Genomic DNA, 15,702 nt, shown 5'->3' with positions numbered 1-15,702 from the left:
TTAATCAACGTGAATATGCATCTCAGCTAATTGCTGGTGGAGACTTGGAAGAATAAAGTTGAGAAAAAAATTTGCAATTCAATGAGCATTCGTCCGAAGAGGAAGAAGGCCCTGGAAATCTAATGACAAAGATAATCGATAAATTTGGTGTATTTTTGATGAAGAATTCATAGAAGACTCCGAAATCGACGAAAAATCATGGCTCGTGTGAGATCAATTGAAAGATTTGTTTGCCCACGCGTTAGCGGCGAAGTCTAAAAATATGTGGAGCCAAATTGCGTATAGTTTAAACGTTCGTTGATCCGGGAGTTGTTGCACCCCGCCGTTGAAAGGGAGGAAGGAGACCGAGCCGTCGAGAAGGCGTGGATAGCGTGACACGAGCAATAAGACGACTTCACCCCTCGCGGAGGTTCGATCGCGAACGAAAAAATGGCAAGGGCGAAAGCACCATCGCGGTTCCAGTCACCGTGTACTTACTCGCATATGCGTGAAGGGTGAGAAAAGAGCAAGAGGAAAAAGAAATAGCGAAGGGCAATAAATGTGTGAAAAAGGGGGAAGAAGTGATGAAGGGAAAACTACTTTGGTCAGTCAAGTTTACGCAGAACAATAATCGACGATCATTCGAGAAAATCGATTACCAGCACGAGTCGAGAGAAAGCACTGGAATCGCAGTTTCGCTTTCTTCTTCGAAAATGTGGAGTGAAAAATACAAATTTCAATAATTCGAGAAAATTTATTTTGCTTTCATTAATTTGAAGCTACGGACTAAAAATAATTCACGTAAAACCTTGCCGAGTGATGAAAACGATAAATTTAATTTTGATCAAACTTTGCGTTGAATTAAATGGAAACAAAGTTTTCCCCACGGCTTTTGAACCATGATTTTTTTCTCCCCCGCGAATTTAAAACGAGATCTTTCCTAGTTGAATAAGAATTGTTCTTATTATTCTTACGACAAGAGTTCGTCAACTCTCGTCTGCGGTCGTAATATTCTTGGGGAGCTCGAGCGCAACCCTTGGGCGTATTGTGCCGCAAAATTGTCGCGGATGTGCATAAACGAGAAAACTTCAATGTCATATAAACGCGCCTTAACGACTTCCCAACAGCACAGGCTGCGGGACCCAGCCTTTTGCTTTCACACAAAAAGGTGCGGGAGAAAACATGGAAGCTGGCAGAAACGCCAAAGGCTGGCAAAAGAGCGTGTTGCGGCTACGAGATGTTCCACGTGAGTGTGAAACGCACGAATTTTTTGAAAAAAATTCGTTTTTCTCTTTCTAAAATATTTTTCTTTCCCAACAATCTCAACACTTTTCGCTGGTGAGCGTTTCATCAAGTTTTGAAAGAGCCCCTCAATTTGAGGGCAATTTGAAAAGCATTCAGCTCAGATTCGATCTCTTCGCACGCGAAAAAGCCCGTGCGTAGGGTGCTTTCCTATAGCGAGTTGTGTCAGAGAGGCTTGCGGCAAAAGCTCAGCGCCCTCTCGGGGGCCGACGGAAACAATGCGTTTTCCTCGGGATTCTCGAAAATCGGGAGCGACGTGTCTGATGAGGAGCGAAAACACAAAGGAATTTTCGAGCTTTTTTCACTTGGGTGCCCGCGTGATAATTTGTTTGGTAGAAAGCGAGAGCAGAAAAAGGAGGAAAAAAGAATGAATTTTGCGGGAGTCGAAGGCTCCGGAGAGATCCAAAGGCGTCGCTCACAGGGACGAGAAAGCACTAGAGCACGAGAACAGCAAACGAGGTGATTATGTTTATGGCCACACTCGGTACACGCTCGATACATTTACCAATTTTTTTTCGTACCGTTGGACAAGAGATTACAAATCGACGCTTTACGTTTGGCGTCGTTTCGCAAATGGCGTATCTCCGACCTCCGTTTTCTCATGTTTCTTCATCCGTATACGTCACTCATTTTTTCCCCTATTTCATCGTTTCAACGAAACCAACACAGGTCGAAGAATAGAAACCTTGATTAAATCCGACAATCGAATGAGTGTCCATCAGGGATCAAAAGTTTCGAAATCGAAGAAAATGGAAGCGAAAGTTCCTCGATCCGCCACGGAAAAAGTTTCGTCCGGATCCAAGTTTATTTGACAAGCTTCAAAATTGAACGTCGAAAGTACGAAATAAACGAGTATCAAACTCGCTGACAGTCAGAATGTCCTTGACAGTCAAAAAAAGTTGTATGACGTTGAAGTTTGGAGCTCCGGAGTCGAACGTAATGAACGAAATAGAAATTCATTCTCCCCAATTTTTCATTTCACGAATCATTTGTGCAGGTGGAAAAACCACAAATTAGCGAAGCAGCACAAAATTAGAGAATTACATTTTTTTTTCCATTTCGTTGGACTCCAAAGCTCCGAGCTTCAGCGTCATAAAATTATTTGCCTGCACGCCAATTGGAGTTGATAAAGGTGACAAGTGACATTGTGGGATTATAGAAATCGACGTACCTCAACCAGCCGCGCAATGGCACCCGGGCCAGCACTCGTGATGCAGCTGTGTTCTGATGTGGGTTTGCCTCCAGAGAATTAAATTCTACACGACAAGAACCCACACTTCGTCTGTGTATAATGTACGTGCTGAATTACCGAAGACATCCCTCTCACCTTTTCTCTGTCTCTCTCTCCTAAGACAGGATAATCCGATCGACAAACGAGAGAACAAGAGGCAGCTAGTAATTAAGCTGGTGGTCCTATCATCCAATTATACCGACGTGTGCTTCCATATTCTCTGTTTATTGAGCTACACGAGCGACGGCCCCAGCATACAGGCTGGTTCAGAAAACGTGCTTGAGCTAGGACCAATCGTTGGATCGTTAAATTCTGGAGAAAAAAGTCTCCAACGATGATTTTCGCGTTTGCATTGTTCAGGAGATTATCATTCATTAAGGACGGCCAATCCAGTGCCCCGGTGAAGAGCAGTGGGCGAGGCTAGCGTCGGACCTCTCGTGGGACCTTCCAGGGATGAGGAATGGGCGGGCTCTGGCCCTGTTTCTCTGCGGCCATGCGTCGAATTCGCTTCTCAATGAACAATTAAGGAAGTCCACGCGAATCTAATGCAAATCGAAAATTCCAACTTTAAGAGTTGAAATTTGGAAATGTGCTAGAAACAACGTGCAACTATTCGTGGAATTAAGATAGTATCTACGGTCTGGTTGTCGAGAAAAGAATTAACGGAAATCACATTTTTTGAAGAGTTTTTAATAGGCTTTGTGGCAGGCAGACTTCCTGTGAAGACTTACGGGCGAAAATGACTTGGGAATAGAAAAGAAAAACACTTTTTTGAAGTTAACGAGTATTAACGACATAAACAGTGGAAGGTTTGACAACACCATGAGCCAGCTGGTTTAAAATATAGATATGCATACGCATATAAATAGAAAATGGTTGCTGTCACATTTTGCTTGACGATTTTACTACGAAAGTATTTAAACCGCTATCATAAATAATTTTAAAAATTGCGAGAATAAACGTTGATCGTTTCTTTGATCATGAAAGGAGCAAAAAGTTGATTTTTTGAATGGAAAAGAAATAGGATTTTTCCTTCAGCTTCAATTATTTATCATTTTTTCCACTTTTGAGTTTGAGTCCAAACATTAAATTCCACTTTACCCAAAGTTTAGTCAAGTCTCGATCAATTAATCACGCCCCATCCACCGCGTTCGCCTTTCCAATGGCTTCGAATTTGGAACCCCAATAAACTCTGCAACATGCAAAAAACTATTGAAAAATTCCCCAAGTTGAAAAATCCTTTTTGAATAAGTTCCTGCGGCGTTTATCATCGTGGGGAGGGCAACATTGTCGATAACAGCGGTTACAACGCCTCCGAGCTGCGTATATAGTTCTATGTATTTTAATGTTTAATATCGTGCGAGAATACTCGGGAGGGAAAAGCGAGGGGAAGGAAAAAAATCTCGTGCCACCACCTGTGCAATGAAGCGCTCATATTCGTTGTAAACTTTGTGTAGTGATAACCTGTTGCGTATATATAGCTCCGGCATGTACAGGCGTTTTCTCTTTTTATTCATGCACGGAGATTAATAACGTGCAAAAGCCTGATAAATACTGGCTTAATAAACAATATCGAATTTCCATAAAAGTTTCGAAGCCCTGAAACGTAAAATCGCTTTTTCCTCGTACGGTGGGCTGACCCGATTAAACCGATTTCATTAATAATACGATACACAATGACAGTTGCGCGACATTGCGCGTGCTCTCGCGACCTACGACTTAATTAATTACTGCGGAGTGCTGCATTCGCTCCGCCATATTGCCCGTGTCGCGTGTGTTTCTCGATCCCCTCCTGTACGTCGTAATCTTTATCGTGGATCTGCTTCTTCCCTGGACAGCTAACGTGAAGCACATTTTCCGATTACTCCTTCAGGAACGTAGAAAATCAAGCACTTTTATATCGAGAGCATTCCGTCGAGGAGGATCCAGGAATTGAAGGTTCGAAGTGAACTGGAAGGAGACGAATTTCGAGCTGCTCCAACCGGCGCATTTTTGCTTTCAAGCTCTTCGGTAATTCCAAGCTTTTCGTCAATTTCCTCTATTTTTTGGCTTCCTTCTGCAATGCTTTCAAAACCATGGAGCACTTTTACGCATGAAAATGCATCAGGATGACGAAACCAGGAAACAAACGAGCCACAAAAGCTTGAGCCAGGTGAGAATCCATTTAACGAAATCCAAGTGATTTTATTTTGCTTTTCCCCCCATTCTCGACTGTCTTTCCGAATAATTTACAGTCTATCGCGCTGTTCGGGTGGACGAGTATATTCGCAGCAGGGCCGAACGAGATCGAGTGAGAGAGAAGCGAAAAAGAGGGGACGAAGATATCACACCTGCATGCACTACAGCGCAGTACAGCGTTCCCTACACTCCTGCCGGCTCTGGCGCAACGCTATAAAGTGTCTGAGCACTTGCCCTGGACGGGTAGCTCAAGAAGTTTCGAAATTTTCCAGTACCGCGATATTTTGCCCTCGGAGATCCGAAAGCGGACGTTTTTCCAAACTTTTTAAAAGAGTAATTCACCGCGAAGTTAACTTTGCCCCGAAGCATCAGCCTCGTTGAGGGGAGCTGATAAATTTTCGTGGAAAAGTGAAGAGGGAAGCCTTTATTGCTTTCGAGAGGATGACAAAATTATTGATGGCAATTTGAGCCCTGATGCTTCGTTCACTTCTGAAGCTACAAAGAATTGATTAATTTTTCAAACTCCTACGTGAAACGAAAACGATTCCACTGGAAATATTGACGACGAATCCGAACCTGGAAAGAGGCAAACTCTTTCCACTGGCCGAGGCTGCTTTCCCAGCAATAATACTAGGCCAGGAAAAAACGCTCGCCATCAGTAAATCCTACTGGAATCGGTATCATTGGCAGTTGGTGTTTGAACAGGGACTCACATAAGCCCAAGTTGGGAGCACTAATTGCTAGATATACGAGCAGTTTCGTGGTTGTCTGTTGTGTTCGACCCGGTGGCTTTTACGAGGGCAACATTATTATGCGTCTGCTTTATGCATTATACATATGCTTCGTATACATACTCAAAGTCGACACAATGGTAGAGCTAAAGCATGGGATATTGTAGAATACTCGGTGCTCGAGTGATCGATGTTTCGTCTCGTTTTTATTTCTCGTTCCTTTTTTTCGTTGGTATATGAATATGTAATGAGGAATTTGATCTGACCTGATGCAAATGCTGCGAAGAGAAGAAGAAGAGGAAGGGCCAGTCGGAGGGGAGCCGAAGCTCTGGGTGTTCCGGAGTTTCCCATTTTCACAATCGGGCAATTCTTCCTGCGACGAAAAATTCGAGAATTGGAAGTCAAGTCCCACTTTCTTGTATCCTCTTTTATCGTATGGCTTTTGAAAAATGGCCAACGATCGTACAGTCAGCGTTGAGTCATTGAACTCGTTCGCCGCTTGCCGGCCATCGAATGCAAATATCGAACGCGTTCAGCGTTTCCTAAGCCTTTTTATCTCTTTTCTTTTCGAATGTTTTTTCCTCTATTTTTCCTTTTATTTTCTAATTAATGTTCACACGATTCCGCACGTGGCCTCTTCGTGCTCTCCTCACTCTTCAGACCCACCGTCATCGTTCACCTTTCCTCGCCGCTACCAATATCGCGACGAACGTACACACAGACGAACACACACACACACACACACGATCGATTCTACAAACTCCAAAGTTTTTTTCCCATCGAGATATTTTTCAAACTCATCGTCACCAACGTGCCCGCAAAATCATTCGATTGCCAACGATAAAGATTTGCTCACGAAATAAATAAAGGAGTTACTAATTGTTAAGAACGAACAAACTTTTTCAAACACTTTCAGTCAATTATTTATAACGTTGATAACAAAATTTTGAGTGAAAAAATAATTGCAGGATGTCAACGAACACCTCAGCAAATAACGAATGAGAAACGATCGATTTTTTTCTTCAATCGATTCCGACGAAAATTTTTCTGTTAAAGTCAGTTTGTTTAAGAATTTTTATTCGTAACATTCATCGATAGTCCATGTTTTATTTTGTGTTTTATTTTTTTTTTTTAATGCAATTTATTGTGACAAAATGAATTTTTTATTATGCGCTCGTAAAACCGCGTGTTGACAAGGCTGTCAAATAGCGATATCGAGGATCGTCGTCTCAGCGTCACGACGCCACGGTGTTACGGCCGGCACTAAAACCTCTCCGCCGGGACACCCGCAAGCCGCGTTATCAGACAATTTTCCGCGCTTGCGCACACCCCGGAAACGTACACCACGAAGACCGGGTCGAGTCGCAGCCCCCACGTTTCCGCGACGTCCGACTGAGCCCTTCGGTACTCACCTATGGGACGCCATAGAATGTATACTGGCGCAGTGGGGATACCGCTCTTTCCCTCTCAACTTAACGGCTCTTAACGAGACACTCACTGCGGACTAATTTGTCCTAATTTTCGAGTATTTTGGATTCTCCGGATCGCACTGATTCGAATGTTTGATGTGGTAAAAATAACCCGATTTTGTTCAGGAAAATTTATGATTTCTTCATTATGAAAATTATTAAAGCCAACAGGAATTTGATTAGGATGAAAAATATTGTGATTATTGATTCGAAACAAATCTCACACGAGAATAGAATTTTCACGAGACTCGTGTGAAACGATGATGCACCGTGTATTGTTCCAGTTTGAGAATTTGAGAATTTATTGATGAGACGTAACTATATGGAATAAAAAAAAAATGGAATAAAACACAGAGATTATCACACACAAATACAGTAATAAGTAGATCACCTGACGAAATCTTGATTAACTGTAATTCAAGAGAAGGAAAAAAGTTATCCATTAATTCATCTCCATCGTTCGTTCGTTTGATCACACAGATGAAAATCTCGTCACGTTAAGAAATCTTCTTGTTCTTTGGCAACTCAAGTACAATTTTATGGGTAAAAATGTAATTATAACACAAAATATCGATATTAGATAAACTGATCGAATATCTCAAGCACTCAAGTACAATTTTATGGGTAAAAATGTAATTATAACACAAAATATCGATATTAGATAAACTGATCGAATATATTTCTATGACATAAAGTTTACGTCCTTCTTCATCGTTGGTCGGAGAAAAACTATCTCCAAGTAAACAAACGTCTTTACTTCGTTTTGTTTCTTTTTTCTCTTTCACATTCATCTGTATATCCGAACTTGTGAAAGACAGTGTGACCATCTTCACTGCGTCAACACTAATCGATAATATTAATATTCAATTCGAGGAATGAACCATTTATCAAAAAAAATAAGTTTCTTTATTTTATAATATCTTTTAATGAGTACGTTAAAATCGATAAAAAGTCGATGAACAGAGTGTCGAAATTTCGAATCAGTTCGACCGAATTCCATTTTATTCTTCAATTTGGAAAATCATTGTCGGTTTTAAAGTAATAATTGAATTTTTTTAAATTACTTTCTGCCCTCACCGTTTTCAGGCTTTTACGAGCCCATCCCGTGCCGTTAATCTCATTTTTATTTTCACTTCAGAGCCTCTCTTCCTGTTGCTGGGGGTTTACAAATAGATGAAAAAATCTCGTAAACGAAAATAAATGAGTTTGTTACATTTTCGTTATTATTTTACAAGTATGTAAAACTCGTTGACATGGATTTCCATAAAACTGCCAGCTGCAGGCAATGACTATTATTAACTTGTTGGAAAGTTGCTCGATCCGCGTGGGCAGAAGGACACTGGCGTCGATTTCATTTTCTCACCTTTGGCCCGCCACCATCCTTCCCGTATATACGTACGTCTCCTCTGTGTATGAGTTTACCGCACCCCCCTTAACGCGTACAATCGCCGCGCGCGCGGTATTGGCTTTCAGTCAATAGCAAAAAGCTACATTCACCCTTGTCATCACCCTCTATTCTAATTCAATTAGAACATCGATCCGTGCATCGCCACATCTCAGCTCGAAACTTTTCCCCCGTCACATCTCCGATACGAATTTTTCGTCGTTGCTATACACCAAATTTGAATTCGAAGTACAGCCAAAACGAGAAAAGAAACGTGATGGAGTCGAATCGGGCTCATTTGAGTTTGGATTCGATCGATGAAAAATTTTTTTCGACGCGTTAAAGTAATTCGGCTCTTCGATAAAGTACGGTGAAGGTCCACTTTTTTTGCGATAAATGATAGTTTAAGGGCCTCTTACGGGGCAAAATTTTGCATTATTTCATTTACAATTTTGAGTTTTTAAGATGGTACCCTTTGGGAGAACTCGTAATAATATTAATTGTGAAAAAATTGTACAGTGTTCGAACTTCAGTCAGTGATTATAGGTTGAACTGCTGGTAACAGCTGATTGAACTTCGGGCAAATTTGGTAATCACGGGAATTTCATCAAATTTATTTTTTAGACTGACTTTTATTCGTCTAGTAGCTTCACTTTTTTTTAAATGAATTAACCATTTATTTTTTCGGTGCCATTACACCGATGTAAACTTTCTTTCGCGCAATAAAAATGTCACTGGTACCGACTCAATCGTTAACTAATCAAATTGAAGTACAAATATTATCTTTCATGACATTTCTAAAATATTTTATTACATTATTATGATAAAAATATTCTCAATGTGTGTTTATTAATTTAATTAAAAATCTAGACTTTAAATTAATCAACATAAAATAGTTGCAAACCCGACTAGTCATAGAACAGCCGAACTACTTTAAGGCAGAAGCTTTATTCTTGAAAAATAATAATTAACTCGATAAAATGAGGATTGAAAACATCAAATTTCCTTGGACACCATTTTTCAATGATCTTTCGTATAGTTTTGTGTTTTTATTCTCAATAATATCGCGGTGATAAGATCGTCGTGCATTTCGAAAATTGAGTAGCTAAATTGGATGAAAGAGAGGTTTAAAAAAGTGTGTACAATGGCAGACGACGAGCGAGAAAATTATGTGCATAAATTGACGTTATGTAAATAACGTACATCTGCAGTGATCCCTCGAAGAATAAAAGGAGGAATGGATTTGAAGAGAAAAAAGTTAGAGCTTCGTGTCATTTGATGATAATACTTTTTACGAGAATTTATACGACGTTCCTAGTACTAAAAGGATTGAGTATTTAATGAGCGTAATGAGAAACGTACCTTAATGAGCAGTAAAGGATTAGGAAGGAGCTCCGTAGCATTGAATTTGATCGATCGATTCAGTATTTCATTTCGAACCAGTAAACGAGGCCAATTATAAATTCTTGGCGCTGGATTGTTATTCCTGGGATGAGAACGGTTCCTGGAAGTGTTTGAAAGTGGCGAGTACTTTGTATCGGGAAATAAGCGGGGGAGGATTTTCGATCGAATATTTAGAGTGGTTAAATAAACAAGGGGAGATCATTTGCAGCGTCGACTAAATGATGGCACGATGGATTAAGGAGATCCCTCAATTGGTATAATCCTCTTACATAGCACGAGCTTCGTCCCTCTCGCATTCTTCTCTCCATTCGATCTTTCCGTCTGTATATCCACGTGCCCGAGTCTCGTCCACTGCGTATTTATTTCTGTCGTCAAGTTTCCCCGCCTCGCTTCCAATCCCGGTGACGTTACAATGCCGGCTCCGCGCGCTCTTTTTCCGCGTCGAATGAGATGCGAGATCACGTTGAGTTCGACACGCGATACATTACGAAACGATCTTTCGACGGAGCCCATTAATTTCGTTGCTTCGTTACGACCGCCGTGCAAAGACTCGTCATCGAAGATCCTAAGCAAGCGAGTTACGATCACTTCCGGTTTACGCTTCGCTGCGAATCAATTCGTCCAATGACAATCGCAAAACGCGTGAGATTTTGCTCCCGCAACCACTCCACTCTTCAAACGAGACAATCTTTTTGCGCGCGAATATAAAAGGTTGGAAAAAGACAGTCGGAGCTGAACGAGCGGGAAATGTTGTTGGAAAAGAGTGTTCGGACCGCTTCGAGCACTCGACCGATATGACAATCTTTTACCAATTCCCCTCCCCGGCCTGACTCTCGGCACTATTCCAACTTTTTGCTCGATTCACCAAAACCGATGAATGAGTCTGACGGAAACTACGCCAGTAAACAAAAGCTTTTGTATTTCCGGTCCATTATGCGCATGATTCGACGTATATTTATCGTCAGAAAGCTCCTTTACGGAGAGCACCTACTCGATGGACCGTTTTTCTCTCCATTCTCCACACTCAATTATTTCAATTCCATGAATTATTCAGAATCGTCGGACCTTCGAGTGCGCTCGCGTCGTCGGCTTCCACGTTCCGGAGTTTCATGCCTTCGACTGCTTATCACTTCTTTACTTTGTTTCATCTTCCCTCGTAACTAAGGGATCATTTTCTGGATGCGCGTCATACCAAAAGATTTTCTCTTAGAGCTTACGAATGAGCGCACACGTAGCAGTACATTAAGCCGCTGACCGTTGAGGGTAGCTCCACCATCTTTGCTCATTGCACGTAATGATAACTCGCACGCAAACCTTAACAATGCTGCACACACGGCATACGTACGACACGCGCTTTATTGAAACTACGGTTAATGGAAAAGTGTCACTGAAATAATCGATACGCTTTTGCTACGTTGGAGAATAAGGTGCGCGAGCAGTCGTCGAATTTCGGAAATTTCGCGTCAATTTATTTTTTATTCGTCGTTAACGACCGACTTATTTTTTAATTGACAATTTTATTGTGCAACGTAAAAAATGAAAAAAAGGAAAATTTTCAAAATGGGTTGAGCTACACAGTTGGAAGAGGTCATGATCGAAAGAAATGAAAATTCTTTCGATCGTGAAAAAACGTGAACTCGCAGTATCCGCTGAAGCACTCCGTCAATATTTTATTACTGAAAGAACAAATTTTGAAGGATTTTTAAACACTGAACCGAGTCACTGCTGCGACTCGGTTCACTTTTTTTTTTCCAAAATTCAATCCAAATAGTTTTTGGCATTTTGTAAAATTTTGAAGTTTTACGAACTTCGAGTTTGTTAGTTAAAAGTTGTTTTATCGTCGCGATGAAGAAAGTTGGGAGATTTCGAATCTCGAAGTCGTGGCTCGCGATTTATCCGGGGTCAGGAACGTTGACTTTGTTCCCCAAAAAATTGGGAGCCTTAATTTTTGAAAATGGTGCCGCGAATCGAGTTTGGGCCTCATCGATCAGTCGCAATTTCATAATGCAGAAAACAGACGAGTCACGGATTACCGAAGGACAGTGTTCATGGTTTCTTTTTGCCTTAGACTCAATAGTTTTGGCATTTAGTGTTTGAATGGAAATGTCGAAGGGGGAGAGCGGCATCGACAACAATAAAAAGGGCTTTGCAACGAGGAGACGCGGGGGGCGGTTGACGAGAATATATAACGATGACTGAGACGAATGGCTCGAGGATTTTCGCATTTAATGAAGTTTCAGTCCACTGCACAGAGGATTTCTCTAGCAAGCGGAAATAATATTAGGAAGTTGGTAGAAAGCCGAGAACGGAACTGAACGGGGGCGAAATTCTCGAAGAATAATCGCTACGGCATTTGCACAACAAAAAATATATCGATGTTGCCGTCCATTGTTTCGGGGGCTCGAGGGCTCGTTTGCGATCCCTCGGAACTAATTTCGTTCTTATTATCCTCGGAACAAGTTCTCAATATTTTAAGGACAACTCTCAAGCACTTAGTTATCCCCCGAAGCTTCGACAAAGATATTAAGAGGAGCCCTCACGTTTCATTTTCACCCTTGTGATATCGAAACAACAAAGGACGGGAGCGGAAACAAAAAGTGGAGCCAAGAACCCTGGACTTTGTTCTGACCTATTCGATCTTTCGTAATTAACGATCTTGCCACAACTTTCATTAAAGTTCGACGAAGTAAAAAACAAAAGGTGACGAAGGAAAAAAGGAAAACTTCCGCGAAGAAAATGGATTCGTTTTGTACAGTGAGGAATATATATGATTTTTCAAAGATGTTCTAAGTACTTAGGGACCGATTACAAACAGCGTAGTATTTTTCTAACATTACAATTTTTCGTCCCTTCAATTCTAAATAGCTTTATGTCGACAGCAAGAAGTTATGCACGACAGTAAGAAGTGTCTGAAAAGATTTTTTACTGTGCTTATAGAGAAAAGACTTGAGTCTTTTGAATAAAAGGTGTAGCAGGTATTGGTCGTTTTATTATGGTGGATAGAACAATTCTTATTCCTGCTCTTCGAATAAATCATAAAATTTTTGTTTTCAATTATTAAATATTTATCAATTTTTTATTTTTAACACTTTTATAATCTATACATAAAGTATATATGTTCTTATTATAAATTTATTTTCTGATATTTATATTTATATTTTAATGATATAGTTGTAATTTAATTTTTTTAATACAATTATATCACTTATTTATTAATTATTCGTACGTAATTATTACGCACGTCGTACTTTATAATATAAACATTCGAAGTAATTGGATAGAACAATTCTTATCACTGCTCTTCGAATCAATGTTGCAATCCGGTATGTACACACTGTTCCCGAGATGCTGTATTCCTAGAACTTTCCTCTAGAATTTTCGGCCTCGTTTTCACCGTATACTTTGAAGAAAAATTGATTTTATTCGAGCTCCCCGAGCGGTGCAATCGCTACTCACGATTTTCACCGGTGCATGGTCGTACCACTTTCTTGCAAGCTTTTTTCTTTCGTCGTCATATTAAGTCGTTGAATTACAAAGTCTCCTCTAATGTCTTCATTAAAATTTATCACGTGACTCCACCTCTCATTGAAATCGCGAGTATTTCGCTTACTTCACCAAACCAGAGAGCCACGCTTTCGAAGTCTGAAAATCTGTGGGAGGAAAAAAGAGAAAAAATGTAATCGCGACTACTCACTCTTACGCGAGGGTTCGTATGGAAGCTTCACTGCTGGGGTCGGAAATATCGTGGTAATCTAGCTGTACAGGAGCGTAGGTGGGCGTCGCAGTGGCTGTTCATCCTCGCAGTTATTCTCAGCTGTACACGTATCGGCCTGGAAGCATTAATTACTCAGATAAAGTGAATTTACGTTTGGTCTTTCCAACGATTTCTTTGCACTGGTGCGCTGCATCGTTGATTTTCCTCGAGAATCTTCGTGAACTTTTCACACAGGGGATCAAATAGGAATAAAAATTTCGACGAAGCTGTGAAAAGAAAATGATTTTTTTCGGCAATGACATTTTTCAGCAGGTGCACAAGAACGAAATTTTCTGTCAAAGTGTTGCTTTGAGCTTCCAGGGAAAGAAATCGAAGTATTTTTTTTGGCGGGGTTTCAAACAAAGTAATGTTTCTCAGCAATGAAAATTTGTGTTTTTTTAGCATCTATTTTGGAAATTGTAAACCTGGGCTACACCCCGAATCAGGTGCACAGGGGACGGTATTTTTAGGGGCATTTTTCCCTCAGCATCCCATTTAATGTCCCAACACTAAATTATTCGTTGGCGTATTTTTTTTCTCCAAGTTTATTCTCAAAACAATCCATTTGTCCTGTTGGCATTTAGAGTTTTATTTATAACGTGGAACAAGTCTCTTAAGATGTGCATTCGAAGCTTTTATCACCCGGGGAAAGACGAACGCGATAGTTTTTCCAGTCAGGCATAAGAATTGGAAGAGCCGGGAAGGGGGGGCGAGAGGACTTTGAGGTCGACGACGCGTGTGTCTCGTCTCTCCAACGTAATTTATCGCTCCATCGAAAGTACAACGCATTCGCTCTCCCTCCGTGTGCGTGCGTTCGCTTATGTGTGTATATAAAAAGGGCAGGAGACGAGGGTGGCTCGCGGTGAGATCGGGGAATTTCTTCCTGCAACTTTTCCGAGTGTCTCGACTGCTCAGTCATTCCCTTTTTCCGCGTGCGTTCTCGGAGCTTCCGTTCTCGCAGCTTCCTGGCGTTGCGAAACTCGCCCGGGAAATTCCGATGAGTCAGACCCATCGAAATCGTCCCCCTGGTCGAGCGATAAAAAAATCCCGTATCCCTGCGCGTTTCACTCCGATAGCTCGTCCTCGGAGTACGACGGACTCTCGGAAAAGTGTTAATTGAGCCGGTAAAAGTATTTCCCGCGAACCACCTTCGTGCAGGTGTTCAAGGAAGGATTAATTAGAAGGAAGAGACGGTGAATAATAAAAATCGAAACTCCGCGGCCTCGATTATTCCACGGGTGAATATTCATTCTCGAATTAAGGGCTTTGTTTAATGGACCGTTATTTAAAAGCCTGCCCGGCATTTATTGCCTCAACGTTTCGTAGACACGTGCGCGAGTTTTCTCTTTATTACTGGAATAAAAAGCCTTCAGGGTACACTCGCCATTACGTGCGAGCGAGTCCACTGCGACGATCCAGAAAATGGAAAAACCACGTTTTTGCACTTTTCTACTCCCGGGGATATTTTCTCTTACGATGTTCCACTTTTTGAGAAACATCCAAAGATCCCCGCCGAAAATCTTTCCTCCCGGATTCCATATTTGATTAATTGGAGTCTGTCGTTAGGAACGTACCCGAGCGAAATAAAATAAAACGAAGAGAAAACGTCGGCGCAATGACGAAGAGCGATTTTGGCAATGTTTCAATGTTTCTCAATGCCAGCCACTCGCAGGATTCGTAAGAGGGGCTCGTGACGTGGCGAATTATGTAGAGTGTCGTGGACTAAAATATTTTTTATTTCGTCTCCGTCGACACAGTTCGAGCGTATCGTTCATCCTGCTACGCTGCTGTTTTATGTAAGGGGATAAGTAGGAGGAGACGAAATGCCACACACGTACAAAATGAATATGTTAATTTATCAAATTCACAAATACCCGAATGGTCTTTGGGTACTTTTACTTTTTTCTGTGTCTCTGGCTCTCCCTTGCAGTGTTTCTCTCTCGGTCACATTCGATATTCATACATCGGGGGCAGGGCAGCAGTGCTCCGCAGAGTTTCCGAAGCCTGTCAGCATGAATTATTAACGTGTATGCATCTCGCCGGGCGTACACAGTCCCGTAGCGTTTGAAAATTTCATTCAAAAATTCCTCTCGAAAGAGTACAAAAATGTTTGTTCTTTTACTTCATCCAATTTAGTCTCCGCTATAAAATGCACGGGCGGAAGTAACACGGCTATAAATAATCTTATGAAGCGTGCAACGCGCGGCAGCTTTTTTTCTCCGATTCTTCGTCACTTTGCGAGCGAGAGGATGATTTTTCCCGTTGATAAA

At 41.2% G+C, this 15,702-nt stretch overlaps 1 protein-coding gene across 1 annotated transcript in view; it reads right to left on the bottom strand.

Annotated features, from left to right (window-relative positions):
- Positions 1-6,672, bottom strand: part of Ret (Ret oncogene) — a 45,831-nt gene extending 39,159 nt beyond the window's left edge. The window contains exon 1 of the mRNA XM_043418537.1: positions 5,688-6,672. Within this exon, the coding sequence (XP_043274472.1) occupies positions 5,688-5,772 (85 nt within the window). The 5' untranslated portion in view covers positions 5,773-6,672. The remainder of the gene's footprint in view (positions 1-5,687) is intronic.
- Between the last annotated feature and the right edge of the window lie 9,030 nt (positions 6,673-15,702).

The sequence above is a fragment of the Venturia canescens genome, chromosome 5, assembly GCF_019457755.1.
Source record: "Venturia canescens isolate UGA chromosome 5, ASM1945775v1, whole genome shotgun sequence".
Classification (NCBI taxonomy): Eukaryota; Metazoa; Arthropoda; class Insecta; order Hymenoptera; family Ichneumonidae; genus Venturia; species Venturia canescens.
This window is presented reverse-complemented; position numbering and strand designations above follow the sequence as displayed.